A 13,996-nucleotide genomic window follows, 5' to 3' on the forward strand; every position below is an offset into this window, starting at 1 on the left:
AAAAAAAAAAAAAAAAAAAAAAAAAAAAAAATCTAGGATCTATTTCACACAAAATTGAAAATTTAAATAACTGGTCAGATATGATATCAGTCGGATCGTCCAAACAAACTGGATTCAGAGGAAACCCGGACCCGACCCGACCGAGTGGGATCAACGGCATTCGGAAGGGAGAGGAGGACTGAAAGGCTGACTAGCTCCAGGTATGCTAACGGCTCCCTCTCTCCATCTTTCTCAGTTATAAGATATAACGAACACGGAATCCGAATCTCCTAAAATCCCAAGAGAATCTCGATTTCTTCTTCAAGGGCTTTGGAATTTCATTTCTTGGTTTTTGGGTTTTCATTTTTGACTTACCTCCATTTTTGCGGCTCTCGCTGATGAGCAATGAACGAGGAAGATGATAACAGATTGAAGAAGAGGAAGAAGAAGAGACTATTAGGCGCCGACAGGAGGAAGCGCCTCCTTCGCCTAAAATGCTATGTCCAAAACTATGACTGGGGGGTTATTGGGTGTAATTCCCAAGTCGCGAGGCTGTTTTCGCTTAATTCAGGTTCCGGCACTCCCGATCCGAGGGAATGTTACGCCGAGTTCTGGATTGGGACGCATAAATCCGGCCCCTCATTTGTTGTTTTTGGACGGGATTATAATAATGCCGCCGCTGCGCTTGGATCCAACGCCGTGAGTCTCAAGGATTGGATCTCCGTCGATCCGGGTGCTGTGCTGGGTGATAAGGTTGCGAGGAAATGGGGAGGCGAACTCCCCTTTCTCTTCAAGGTCCGCTTTCTTTTCCATTAGATCCCTGGGGAATGTGTTTTGTCGATGTACTTGATTTCTATCAAGATATCAGAAATGCACACAAATTTCGGGTTATAATTATGCTCTAATTGTGTCGGTGTGGTAGATAATCAGGTTAAATAATCATAATGCTTCATCAACCAAAATTATGTGCTCCAGCTATTTGAATTGTCTGTTCAATTAGTTTCTGGAACCTCAATTACCGTTCTTATTTTCCTTGATGTCAATGTTTTGAGTTCAGTTGGACTGCAACTTGATGATTTCTTATTGGGAGCATAGGTGCTGTCTGTAGAGAAGGCTCTATCCATTCAGGCTCATCCGGATAAAGAGTTGGCGAGAGCTTTGCACGAAGCTCAACCAAGCATCTATAAAGATGATAATCACAAGCCTGAAATGGCTCTTGCATTGACTGGGTTTGAAGCCCTTTGTGGGTTCATCAGCTCTAAGGTACGACAACATAGTAACGAAGGGAAGTTCTTCTGGGGTTTTTCAAATTCTTCTTATCTTTGTTTTGTCTGTTGTTTAAATGAAAACATCTTAATGATTCTTACTCTGTCCTGTTACACAAATTGGATTTAGAAAGATGAAAGAAACTCAAATCAAAAAGTTGATTCAGCTTTTTGGTTCATTGTGTATGTATCTCCAGATGAGTGAATTCAGGAAAATAAACGAAGAATTGAAGTAACTGATAATGAATGAAGTTTCTTTATAAATTCATGTAATTTGATTTTACTTATTTCATTACTTGTCAGGAGCTCAAGGGGGTGCTGAGTAGCGTTCCTGAGATAGTAGAATTGGTCCAATGTGGAGATGCAGAGAAGTTCTCACACGATAGTGGACAAGATGGGAAGGAGAAAGTAAAACAACTTTTTGAGTCCATATTTAGTCAGATCATGTCATCTAACAAGGGCATAGTTCGTGACGCTATATGTAAACTAAAAAGGCGTCTTAGTTTTGAGAAAAAGGTAACCGAACTTGGTATTTTTCATTGTAGAAGTTGTTATGTTTTAAATTTAAGGCTTGCTACTTCCCTATAACCTGCGGTATGGATGTTAAAACATTAAACACATAGAAGGTTTCCATCTGTATACTGTATGCATATGCAACTTATGGTGAAAGAAAGCTGCTAATGTGAATTTAAAGGTGGCTGGTGAATACTTTTACATATGATTGTATAAGCAAAGTTGGTAACTTATATTTTGTAGGCGGTGATGCAATGATTTAAATTTTCCCAAATATTCTTATGTAGTAGCAATCTTTTAGTGACCATTAAACATAGATCGTATGACAGCCTTAGTCTGCAGATTAACTATTGCCTACAATTGTTTCTGAAAATATTATAGTTTTCACTGCCAATTTGTCAATAATCATAGATCGTATGACAGCCTTAGTTTGCAGATTAACTATTGGCTACAATTGTTTCTGAAAATATTATAGTTTTCACTGCCAATTTGTCAATAATCATAGACTGAATGACAGCTTTGGTTTGCAGCCGTAGTTCTCTTCTCCTAAGTTTTGCACTTTCTACGAGGATGTTAATTTGTATGTTTTAGCATGGTAGGGGTAGGGATAATATGATATAGGTGCACGTCTAGAACTTGAACAGCCTAGGATCGATCAACTCCTCATGCCTTCCGATAGCGTATCCAGCAAATGTTTGGCTTTTAGCATGAAAGTTTTAGGTCAGAATGTGTTACTGAGTCTATTAAATCATTGTCGTTTGGATTTTTCTAGAATCCAGACCATGTAGAATCAATTAATCAGCTTATGTTAGTTGTTTGGGGAACAATAAATATCGTTAACCATTGATGTGATGGCATAAACAAGCCAACAGAATTTGTGAGATCCCACATCAGTCAAAGAGGGGAACGAAACATTCTTTATAAGGGTGTGGAAACCTCTTCCTAGCAGATGCGTTTTAAAAACCTTGAAGTAAAGCCCAAAAGGGAAAGTCCAAAGAAGACAATATCTGCTAACGATGAATTTCGGCTGTTATAGAATTGATGCGGTGGAGATGAAGGTATTGTAGTAGGGTAAAAGCTAATGACAAACAAAGGCCATTTGTAACCGCTCAATTGACTATGTTTTCATCACTGGGCACAAGCCAACCGAATTGATGAGTTAAGAAATCAATGGTACATCTCGGGCATGCTACCCTTTCCCATGTTTGCCATTTTGTGCAGTTAAATCTGAGTAGAAAGTAGGATGTGTGAATCTCTTTAAGGCCTTTTGCTAATAGATAGTGTCAGCTCAGGAGCAAGATCACATTCTATTTGAAGGTATTTCAGTTAACATAAATCATCATTTGCAAGTTCTATGATTGAAAGGATACATTTCATAATAAAGCTTAGGCTGTTCTTTCTCACTTCATTGATCTCTGCTGAGTTTTATTCGTTTTCTTTCTTGTTCTTTTTTTGCGACTTCTCATTGTATTACATTCTCTTTGTTTGTTCATCAGAAGAGACAATTGTCTGCCAAAGAACAATTGATTCTCAGACTAGAAGGTCAATATCCAGCTGATGTTGGTATACTAGCAGCATTTTTTCTCAACTATGTCAAGTTAAAACCGGGCGAAGCATTATATGTTGGTCCAAACGAACCCCATGCGTATATATCTGGGGAATGCATTGAGTGTATGGCAACCTCTGACAATGTTGTTCGGGCTGGCCTTACCTCGAAGAAAAGAGACGTTCAAGCCCTTCTTTCAATGCTCAACTACAAACAGGTAATCACAAATTTATGTTAAGCTGGTGTCTTATAATGCTGCAATTTGAATGTGTTAAAAGATTATCGCCTTTTGGTTCTTGTTTTCGATGTCCTCTTTCTCGAAGTCCCCGCTGCAGGCTTACCTATTAAAGATAATTAATCTGCATTTTGGATTTTGACCTGTAGTCTTACATGCACAGAATATGCAACCACTATTCACAATAGGGTATTCATATTGGTCTGAGCTCACCTAGATTTTCATATGAGTAGTTTATCCCCCCCCGCCCCCCATTTTTTCTACTGCTTACCAGCAGAAAGTAGCGAAAAACGCCTCAGCAGTACAATTTTGAACGACTCGATTCATATCGATCCTGGTTCTCACCTCCTCTAATCTGCCCTGTCCTATGCCTTAGAGTTTTACTGAGAAGATTGTTCATAATCATTTCATTCAACATACAGGGTTTTCCTGAAATTTTGCAAGGAGTTTCGTTGAACGAATACACGAGAAAGTACGCCCCTCCCTTCGATGAATTCGAAGTTGATCGCTGTATTCTTCCCCAAGCTGCATCTGTGTCTTTCGCTTCTGTCCCAGGACCATCTCTCTTTCTGGTGATATCTGGAAAAGGGACAATTATCACAGGCTATTCTGAAGAAAGTACATTACAAGAGGGTGAAGTTCTGTTCGTTCCAGCATACATGGAGGTCAGTATAACATCTGGAGCTACAGAATTACGTCTGTATAGAGCTGGCGTCAACAACAGATTCTTTGGGGACTCGTGATTTATACAAGTACAAATGAATAAATCAAGAATATACAGGAAGAAAACAGGTTATAAGAAGAATTGTTGCATTGATTGTTCTTTGTGATCTGCTCATTTTTATTGATTAAATTGCATCAAAGTTGTGCATATACATTTGTTAGAAGAATAAATAGGGTATTGAGTTATATTCAAGTTCTTCATGATTGCAGATTGCTTCATTTATTTCTGTCCTGTCAGTTTATCAGCTGTCAGAAGTGGATATTCAAAGTTCTTTGTTTGGGAATAGTAGATCAAAGGCTCCCTTCCCAGTCCTCATTTCAGGATAGATCAAGAGGGCACAGGGGTTATGCAGTAGGCCATTTGGGTGTGATTGGCAGTGGTTTTATACAATTCTTTTATAGTTTTCATATGCTTATAAGACTTGTTTTCATTAAATGGATTAATATAATATTAGAAAGAAATACTTGTGATTATATAGACGGACCACTCATTGATGCGGATGATATAATATTTTCGTCTCCGTTTTTTTTTTATTCTAAAAGATCATGTGATAAGTATTTTTACTATTTTGATAGAATTTTGGGGAAATAATAATTTTATTTAAATAATTTTGAGTTTTGAATTAGGAATTTAGATTTTTTTTTATACCATGTAATTTTAAATGTTGAATTCTCAAGGGCGAGAGCACTGGCTTAATATGCAAGGGAAGGTATGGCAATTGGTATCTCTGTGTACTTTTTCTTTTTTTTGCTATTATGTTGTTCAATTCATTAATTTAGATTTTAACTAAAAGAATAGGTGGACGTTGGTGGGAGTAGTTATTGAGCATGACTAAAAATCATGTGGGCTCGATAGGTGCAACTTCGAATTTGCCTTCATGTTTTTTTATTTTTCTATTACAAGTTTACAAGGATTAATTTTAGATGCCGGAGTGGATCAGTTAGGACTCGATTTTCGAGGCTTCGAAAAACCTGAATCGTGACTAAAAAGACAAAATCGAAAACAAAGAAAATGAAAAGAAAAGTAAAATAAGAAAGTACCATTTAATTAAAACAAAAGAGGGAGAAGATTTGTTTCGAAAATATTAAAAAGGAAGTTACAAATATAAAATGAAATACAAAAGACTCTAAAAAATCGACAAGGGACTGACGCTCCGGAACGACCCCCTTTGTGACTGCACAGCTCTCGAATACTCCTCCACCACGACCGGTACCTAAAAAAAGAAGGTAAAAAGGAACGAGTATAAAAATTATACTCAGTAAGCCACCTACTTGTAGGCTCTCGTCGCACCCTAAACTTATCAAACAACCACAGACTTTCCTTTAGCTCTAAAACATCTGATTCTGGTCTTAGCTCCTTAGGGCTTCCCCCTTGGGACTTGCCCTTTCAGGCTTCTTTGGTTCTTAGACCTTCTATTTATACCCCTAGAGTTCCTTTTATGCTAACCTGTGTTGGACTGGTGCCTTGCGAGTGGCTACCTCGGCATGGGTATGAGATTACCTGGGGTCTTGCCTAGGAAGTGAGCTGCAACCCCCTAGTCCCATGGTAATCCCCCTGTATTTGGGAGGGCTACCTCCGCTATTCCATCCAGCTAAACGATCAATTACGACGTGGGTATCCCATTTCCCATACTAAACGGCTATCGAGCAGTCAAGTCCTGATCAGGAACCCGCTGGTCCCCCACAAAGCTATATCACCATCCACACACAAGTAGCCTAAGAGTACTCTAGAGGTGGTTTGTATGCTATGATGGTCTGTTAGACTACTAGGGAAAGGTTAAGTCTATTCCCTAGTGACTTGTCGCTTTGACCATAAATCCCTAGACTTTATCATAAATGTGGGTCATGGAAATTAACTGATTGTGCACACAACTATCATCCAGTATCATCATACATAATTCATGCAAAGTAAACATACATGCTCAACCGGGCGATAACATCCATCATCTCCCAGAGCGCAAAGTTCGTAAGTTTCCATCCTCCTTTCAGCATGAATTAAACATATACATATGAAGCGAAAGCTTAAAAACATAATTGCAACACTCAGATAATTCTCAAAATACTTCACATAATACATCCATACTCTTAACAACTAAGTTACATACATTCAATCATGGAAATCTACCACCTAAGGTAATTAAACTTGCATAACCAAGCGACTCATACAAGTATTTCTTCCTAAAATTCCGTATGGTGACTTACCTGATTGACGCGTGTTCTTCGTTTAGCGCTTCTACTCGAATAGCGTGTCTATCAAAGTTCTATTTCATATAGAAATAGGGTTAGAGTTGGAATCGGGAGGAAATTCGGGGAAAAAAGAAGTCGAACCGGCTGAAAACGGCACCTCACGCGCATGCACGAGCTCACACGCGCGCGTACGGACGCGCATGAGGGAAGAAAGACGCGCGCTGAGGTGTTGCCACGTGGCGCCCCGTGAACGGTCATCCGAGGTCGAGGTTGTCGGTTCGAAACCGAAAGGACACGCTGGAAATCCGAATTCTTTTACGCTGACGCGTGACAACGCGAAGCCGGGTTGCGCGCGGGTAATCGGGTAGCGAGCCGCCGACCTTCGAATCCTGCCCGACGCGAAGTATTTCTTTGATTTTATTTTCCAATAGACGCTTGACACGTGGCCCTTCTTCTCCGGCCAGCTTTCTCCTGCGATTTCCAGCATACGATTACTTTTTTCCATTTTCTTTGCATTTTCACATTTCGTTCTGCTTAACTCGGATCAACATGGTTCCTCCACGAGATTTGTAGAGCGTATATTCATCTTTAGTCAGGTATTTTTCTTGTAATTTATTTCTAATCCCCGGGATAATTATCTTAGTCGGAAGATGGCAAGAAACATCAATACCTACCTCTTTGACGACGCCGGAACTCCCATTTCCGATCTGAATCGATTCCAACTTCTTTCACATGTTTTGAGCGTAATCCTCTGTAGATTAACATACTCAAATTTCAGGTTCTAACTCTTACTGTATCTCACAGATGAAAGGAAATACGAGAATCTAGATTCAATAACTTTAACTTTAGATTTTTCCTCGTTTCTTGATGGTTTTGGACGATCTAAAAGTTAAGAATGTTCTCCTGTGAAGATTTCACAAAGAAGGCTCGGCCGGAACCGGATTCCTCGTGGCCGGAGCTGCAGTTACCTCTCTTTCTCTCTCTAGAACTTTCTCTCTCCTCCTTTTCTATTATTTTCTTTTCTTTTCCCCTCTTTTCCTTTTTTTTTTTTAATCATATCTCACTAAACTCAATTCCAAGGGTTTGACAAGAAGGGGTATAATGACTAAATTACTCTTTCGATTTGACTTTGACCATACTAATAATTTTCCATCATTTTTCTTTTATATTTTTTTTTTTAAGTTCTTCCTTTCTTTCCACTCATTTTTCCCTTTCTGTCTCACCACAAGTCTCTAAGACCTTCAATAAAATATCGAGAGTTTGACTTTAAAGGAAAAAATTAAATTTTAAGCTTTCTATTGAAGTTCGACTCTTACAGGATGTGTCAGAGTAGTTGTCAAGCATGACTAAAAATTATGTGGGTTATGCTCGTGTAGGCTTGAATCTTGTCACTCACAGGATGAATAGAAATCATGTCCCATGCGGGGTGCCACAGTCATACATTTTCAACTGTGAGGCGTTGTGATCTTGATACGCTCACGACAAGCTTTGGAGAGGACTCAAGCCTGATTCATATTTTTCGCCCAGTTTTGTGGCTTCGTCAAATTGTCGATTAAGTTTGCCTACTCCAATCGAATATCGCTTGTGCAGAACCCAAGTTTGTTTGTCATATGTTGTCTGTGCGTGCATATTCAATCTTTGTGACACAACAACGTCGTATCTCATTGTCATCTCTGTTCCCAACAACACAATCCATGCATCGTGATGTCGTCCCATGTTTCGAGACACATCGCTCATCTTGGCTTGATCGGACACATTCGTTGGGAACTGACCCATGTGTCAACATCTCATACGGACATCCCAAAAATCTATTCATTCGGGTTCACTTGAGCATTGGATTCTCTCATGTCCATGCTAAACCATTTACGACATACGTTCCAAATAGCGGCTGCATAATTCAACCTCCGACATATGGGCTAAGGCGAATGGTAGGAGTGGTTATCGGGCATGACTAGAAATCATGTGGGGTATGCAGTGTGTCACGGTCGTACTTCTTCAACTGGCGTCATGATCCCTTAAAGTGGAACTCAAGCCCCAATTCAAACTTTTCATCTGGCTTTGTGGTTTCGTCAAACCTTCGACGACATTTACCTTCGCCAACCGAGCATCTCTTGTGCGGAATCCAAGCTTGTTCAACCACACATGTCGTTCGTGTTGCTCAAGTGATTTTTGGGCATGACTATAATTTTAGATTTTAACTACAACCATCTTAAAATTATGTGCTCCGTTGGAGGGGCTAACCGAGGGATTATTAGGCATGACTATAAATTATGGCAAGGCAGGTGTGCAAGAGTGATTATCGGGCATGACTAGAAATCATGTAGACTTTGCCCGTGCAGGTTTAAAATCTGCCACTCACGAATGAATTTTTTTCTTCTTTTTTCCTATTTTCGTGCCACGATCGTACTTCATAAATCGGAGTCATGATCCCTTAAGGTGGAAGACCTTCAATGAGATTTACCTTTGCAAACCAAACATCACTGGTACAGAATCTAAGTTTGTTCTACCACACGCGTCGTTCACTCGAGTGGTTAATGGTCATGACTATAATGTTAGATTTTAACTAAAACAATCTTAAAATTGTGTGCTACATTGCAGGGGTTGCCTAAGTGGTTATTAGGCATGACTACAGATTATGGCAGGGTGGGTGTGTCGGAGTGGTTATCGGGCATGACTAGAAATTATGTGGGCTTTGCTCTCGCAGGTTTGAATCCTGCCACTCACGAATGGCACGAATGGATTTTTTTCTTCTTTTTTTCTTTTTGCAGTGTGACACGGTCGTACTTCTTCAACCGGCGTGATGATCCCGAACTCAAGCCCCATTCAAATTTTTCATCCAACTTTGCAACCAAACATCACTTGTAAAGAATCTAAGCTTGTTCGACCACACGCATCACGTCTTTCGTGCTGTTAGAGTGGTTATTGGGCGACTATAATTTTATATTTTAACTAAAACAATCTTAAAATTGTGTGCTCGTTGCAGGGGTTGCCCGAGTGGTTATTAGGCATGACTACAGATTATGACAGGGTAGGTGTGCCAGAGTGATTATCGGGCATGGCTAGATATCATGTAGGCTTTGCCCGCACAGGTTTGAATCCTATCACTCACGAATAAATTTTTTTCTTCTTTTAGTGTGTCACGGTCGTACTTCTTCAACCAGCGTGAAGGTCCCGAACTCAAGCCCCATTCAAATTTTTCATCCGGCTTTGTGCTTTATGGTTTCGTCGGACCTTCAACGAGATTTACCAGAATCTAAGCTTGTTTGACCACACGCGTCGTGCTGCTCGAGTGGTTATTGGGCATGACTATAATTTTAGATTTTAACTAAAACAATCTTAAAATTGTGTGCTCCGTTGCAGGGGTTGCCCGAGTGTTTATTAGGCATGACAACAGATTATGGTAGGGTGGGTGTGTTGGAGTGGTTATTGGGCATGGCTAGAAATCATGTGGGCTTTGCCCTTGCCACTCACGAATGAATTTTTTTCTTCTTTTAGTGTATCACGGTCGTACTTCTTCAACCAGAGTGATGTGCTCCGTTGCAGGGGTTGCCTGAGTGGTTATTAGGCATGACTACAAATTATGATAGGGTGGGTGTGTCGGAGTGGTTATCGGGCATGTCTAGAAATTATGTGGGCTTTGCCCGCGCAGGTTTGAATACTGTGTGCTCAAGCCTGATTCATATTTTTCGCCCAATTTTGTGGCTTCGTCAAATTGTCGATTAAGTTTGCCTTCTCCAACCGAATATCGCTTGTGCAGAACCCAAGTTTGTTTGCCATATGTTGTCTGTGCGTGCATATTCAATCATTGTGACACAACAACGTCATATCTCATTGTCATCTCTGTTCCCAACAACACAATCCATGCATCGTGATGTCGTCCCATGTTTCGAGACACATCGCTCATCTTGGCTTGATCGGACACATTCGTTGGGAACTGACCCATGTGTCAACATCTCATACGGACATCCCAAAAATCTATTCATTCGGGTTCACTTGAGCATTGGATTCTCTCATGTCCATGCTAAACCATTTACGACATACGTTCCAAATAGCGGCTGCATAATTCAACCTCCGACACATGGGCTAAGGCGAATGGTAGGAGTGGTTATCGGGCATGACTAGAAATCATGTGGGGTATGCAGTGTGTCACGGTCGTACTTCTTCAACTGGCGTCATGATCCCTTAAGGTGGAACTCAAGCCCCAATTCAAACTTTTCATCTGGCTTTGTGGTTTCGTCAGACCTTCGACGACATTTACCTTCGTCAACCGAGCATCTCTTGTGCGGAATCCAAGCTTGTTCAACCACACATGTCGTTCGTGTTGCTCAAGTGATGTTTGGGCATGACTATAATTTTAGATTTTAACTACAACCATCTTAAAATTATGTGCTCCGTTGGAGGGGCTAACCGAGGGATTATTAGGCATGACTATAAATTATGGGAAGGCAGGTGTGCAAGAGTGATTATCGGGCATGACTAGAAATCATGTAGACTTTGCCCGTGCAGGTTTAAAATCTGCCACTCACGAATGAATTTTTTTCTTCTTTTTTCCTATTTTCGTGCCACGATCGTACTTCATAAATCGGAGTCATGATCCCTTAAGGTGGAAGGCCTTCAATGAGATTTACCTTTGCCAACCAAACATCACTTGTACAGAATCTAAGTTTGTTCTACCACACGCGTCGTTCACTCGAGTGGTTAATGGCCATGACTATAATTTTAGATTTTAACTAAAACAATCTTAAAATTGTGTGCTACATTGCAGGGGTTGCCTAAGTGGTTATTAGGCATGACTACAGATTATGGCAGGGTGGGTGTGTCGGAGTGGTTATCGGGCATGACTAGAAATTATGTGGGCTTTGCTCTCGCAGGTTTGAATCCTGCCACTCACGAATGGCACGAATGGATTTTTTTCTTCTTTTTTTCTTTTTGCAGTGTGACACGGTCGTACTTCTTCAACCGGCGTGATGATCCCGAACTCAAGCCCCATTCAAATTTTTCATCCGACTTTATGCTTTGTGGTTTCGTTAGACCTTCAAAGATTTACTTGCCAACCAAACATCATTTGTACAGAATCTAAGCTTGTTCAACCACACGCATCGTTCGTGCTGCTCGAGTAACTCAAGCCCCATTAAAAATTTTCATGCGGCTTTGTGCTTTCGTCAGACCTTCAACGAGATTTACCTTTGCCAACCAAACATCACTTGTACAGAATCTAAGCTTGTTCGACCACACACGTCGTTCGTGCTGCTCGAGTGGTTATTGGGCATGACTATAATTTTAGATTTTAACTAAAACAATCTTAAAATTGTATGCTTAGACCGAGTGGTTATTTGACATGACTACAAATTATGGCAGGGTGGGTGTGTCGGAGTGGTTATCGGATATGACTAGAAATCATGTGGGCTCAAATCCTGCCACTCACGAATGAGAATTGTATGTAGTGTGACACGGTCGAACTTCTCAACTGGTGTGATGATCCCGAACTCAAGCCCCATTCAAATTTTTCATGCGGCTTTGTGCTTTGTGGTTTCGTCAGACCATCAACGAGATTTACCTTGCCAACCAAACATCACTTGTACCGAATCTAAGCTTGTTTGACCACACGCATGGTTCGGCTCGTGTGGTTATTGGGCATGACTATAATTTTAGATTTTAACTAAAACAATCTTAAAATTGTGTTCCGTTGCAGGGGTTGCCCGAGTGGTTATTCGGCATGACTACAAATTTCCAACCAAACATCACTTGTATCGAATCTAAGCTTGTTCGACCACACGCATGGTTCGGCTCGAGTGGTCATTAGGCATGACTATAATTTTAGATTTTAACTAAAACAATCTTAAAATTGTGTTCCGTTGCAGGGGTTGCCCGAGTGGTTATTAGGCATGACTACAAATCATGGCAGGGTGGGTGTGCCGGAGTGGTTATTGGGCATGACTAGAGATCATGTGGGCTTTGCCCGCACAGTTTGAATCCTGCCACTCACGAATGAATTTTTTTCTTCTTTCAGTGTGTCACAGACTAGAAAACATGTGGGGTATGTCACGGTCATACTTCTTCAACCAGCGTGATGATCCCGAACTCAAGCCCCATTCAATTTTTTCATCAGCTTTGTGGTTTCGTCAGACCCTAAAATAATCTTAAAGTTCTGTGCTCGTTGCACGGGTTGCCCGAGTGGTTATTAGGCATGACTACAAATTATGGTAGGGTGGGTGTGTCGGAGTGGTTATTGGCCATGACTAGAAATCATGTGGGCTTTGCCCGCACACGTTCGAATCTTGCAACTCACGAATACATTTTTTTCTTTTTTCTTTCTTCTTTCAGTGTGTCACGGTCATACTTCTTCAACCAGCGTGATGATCCCGAACTCAAGCCCCATTCAAATTTTTCATCCAACTTTGCAACCAAACATCACTTGTAAAGAATCTAAGCTTGTTCGACCACACGCATCGCGTCTTTCGTGCTGTTAGAGTGGTTATTGGGCGACTATAATTTTATATTTTAACTAAAACAATCTTAAACTTGTGTGCTCGTTGCAGGGGTTGCCCGAGTGGTTATTAGGCATGACTACAGATTATGACAGGGTAGGTGTGCCAGAGTGATGATCGGGCATGGCTAGAAATCATGTAGGCTTTGCCCGCACAGGTTTGAATCCTATCACTCACGAATAAATTTTTTTCTTCTTTTAGTGTGTCACGGTAGTACTTCTTCAACCAGCGTGATGGTCCCGAACTCAAGCCCCATTCAAATTTTTCATCCGGCTTTGTGCTTTATGGTTTCGTCGAACCTTCAACGAGATTTACCAGAATCTAAGCTTGTTCGACCACACGCGTTGTGCTGCTCGAGTGGTTATTGGGCATGACTATAATTTTAGATTTTAACTAAAACAATCTTAAAATTGTGTGCTCCGTTGCAGGGGTTGCCCGAGTGGTTATTAGGCATGACAACAGATTATGGTAGGGTGGGTGTGCTAGAGTGATTATTGGGCATGGCTAGAAATCATGTGGGCTTTGCCCTTGCCACTCACGAATGAATTTTTTTCTTCTTTTAGTGTATCACGGTCGTACTTCTTCAACCAGAGTGATGTGCTCCGTTGCAGGGGTTGCCTGAGTGGTTATTAGGCATGACTACAAATTATGATAGGGTGGGTGTGTCGGAGTGATTATCGGGCATGTCTAGAAATTATGTGGGCTTTGCCCGCGCAGGTTTGAATCCTGCCACTCACGAATGAATTTATTTTTCTTCTTTTATAGTGTGTCACGGTCGCACTTCTTCAACCAGTGTGATGATCCGAACTCAAGCCCCATTCAAAATTTTCATCCTGCTGATCTAAAACAATCTTTAAAATTGTGTGCTCCGTTGCAGGGGTTGCTCGAGTGGTTATTAGGCATGACTACAGATTATGGCAGGGTAGGTGTGCCGGAGTGATTATCGGGCATGACTAGAAATCATGTGGGCTTTGCTCGCGCAGGTTCGAATCCTGCCACTCGTGAATGAATTTTTTTTTTCTTTTTTTCTTCTTTCAGTGTGTCAGGGTCGTACTTCTTC

General features: G+C 40.9%; 1 protein-coding gene, 1 long non-coding RNA gene and 3 other non-coding genes across 6 annotated transcripts; 4 read left to right on the forward strand and 1 right to left on the reverse strand.

The window, feature by feature from the left end:
* Nucleotides 1-104: 104 nt before the first annotated feature.
* On the forward strand, nucleotides 105-4,570 carry LOC111489838 (mannose-6-phosphate isomerase 1-like). The gene is made up of 5 exons (XM_023138257.1): nucleotides 105-774; nucleotides 1,075-1,242; nucleotides 1,548-1,760; nucleotides 3,254-3,520; nucleotides 3,961-4,570. The coding sequence occupies exons 1-5, from the start codon at nucleotides 385-387 to the stop codon at nucleotides 4,279-4,281; spliced, it is 1,359 nt and encodes a 452-aa protein (XP_022994025.1). The 5' UTR covers nucleotides 105-384; the 3' UTR covers nucleotides 4,282-4,570.
* A 2,298-nt stretch (nucleotides 4,571-6,868) lies between these two features.
* On the reverse strand, nucleotides 6,869-7,489 carry LOC111489859. 2 transcript variants are annotated; one of them, XR_002719443.1, is made up of 2 exons: nucleotides 7,123-7,489; nucleotides 6,869-6,919 (listed from the first exon to the last, which is right to left on the reverse strand). It is a non-coding gene; the product is annotated as an uncharacterized LOC111489859 (long non-coding RNA). The 2 variants fall into 2 exon arrangements; XR_002719442.1 differs by having other exon boundaries at nucleotides 7,119-7,489.
* Nucleotides 7,490-9,091: 1,602 nt separating this feature from the next.
* On the forward strand, nucleotides 9,092-9,173 carry TRNAS-AGA. The gene has a single exon. It is a non-coding gene; the product is annotated as a tRNA-Ser (tRNA).
* Nucleotides 9,174-11,258: 2,085 nt separating this feature from the next.
* On the forward strand, nucleotides 11,259-11,340 carry TRNAS-AGA. Its single transcript has one exon. It is a non-coding gene; the product is annotated as a tRNA-Ser (tRNA).
* Nucleotides 11,341-13,858: 2,518 nt separating this feature from the next.
* On the forward strand, nucleotides 13,859-13,940 carry TRNAS-AGA. Its single transcript has one exon. It is a non-coding gene; the product is annotated as a tRNA-Ser (tRNA).
* Nucleotides 13,941-13,996: the final 56 nt, after the last annotated feature.

The sequence above is a fragment of the Cucurbita maxima genome, unplaced genomic scaffold (genome assembly GCF_002738345.1).
Source record: "Cucurbita maxima cultivar Rimu unplaced genomic scaffold, Cmax_1.0 Cma_Scf00014, whole genome shotgun sequence".
Lineage (NCBI taxonomy): Eukaryota > Viridiplantae > Streptophyta > Magnoliopsida > Cucurbitales > Cucurbitaceae > Cucurbita > Cucurbita maxima.

Excerpts from the sequence above, each read along its gene's own strand:
- LOC111489838 (XM_023138257.1), top strand. The coding sequence starts at position 385 with ATGAACGAGGAAGATGATAACAGATTGAAGAAGAGGAAGAAGAAGAGA. Across the intron at positions 775-1,074 it reads AACTCCCCTTTCTCTTCAAG|GTGCTGTCTGTAGAGAAGGC; the intron begins GTCCGCTTTCTT and ends TTGGGAGCATAG. Across the intron at positions 1,243-1,547 it reads GTGGGTTCATCAGCTCTAAG|GAGCTCAAGGGGGTGCTGAG; the intron begins GTACGACAACAT and ends ATTACTTGTCAG.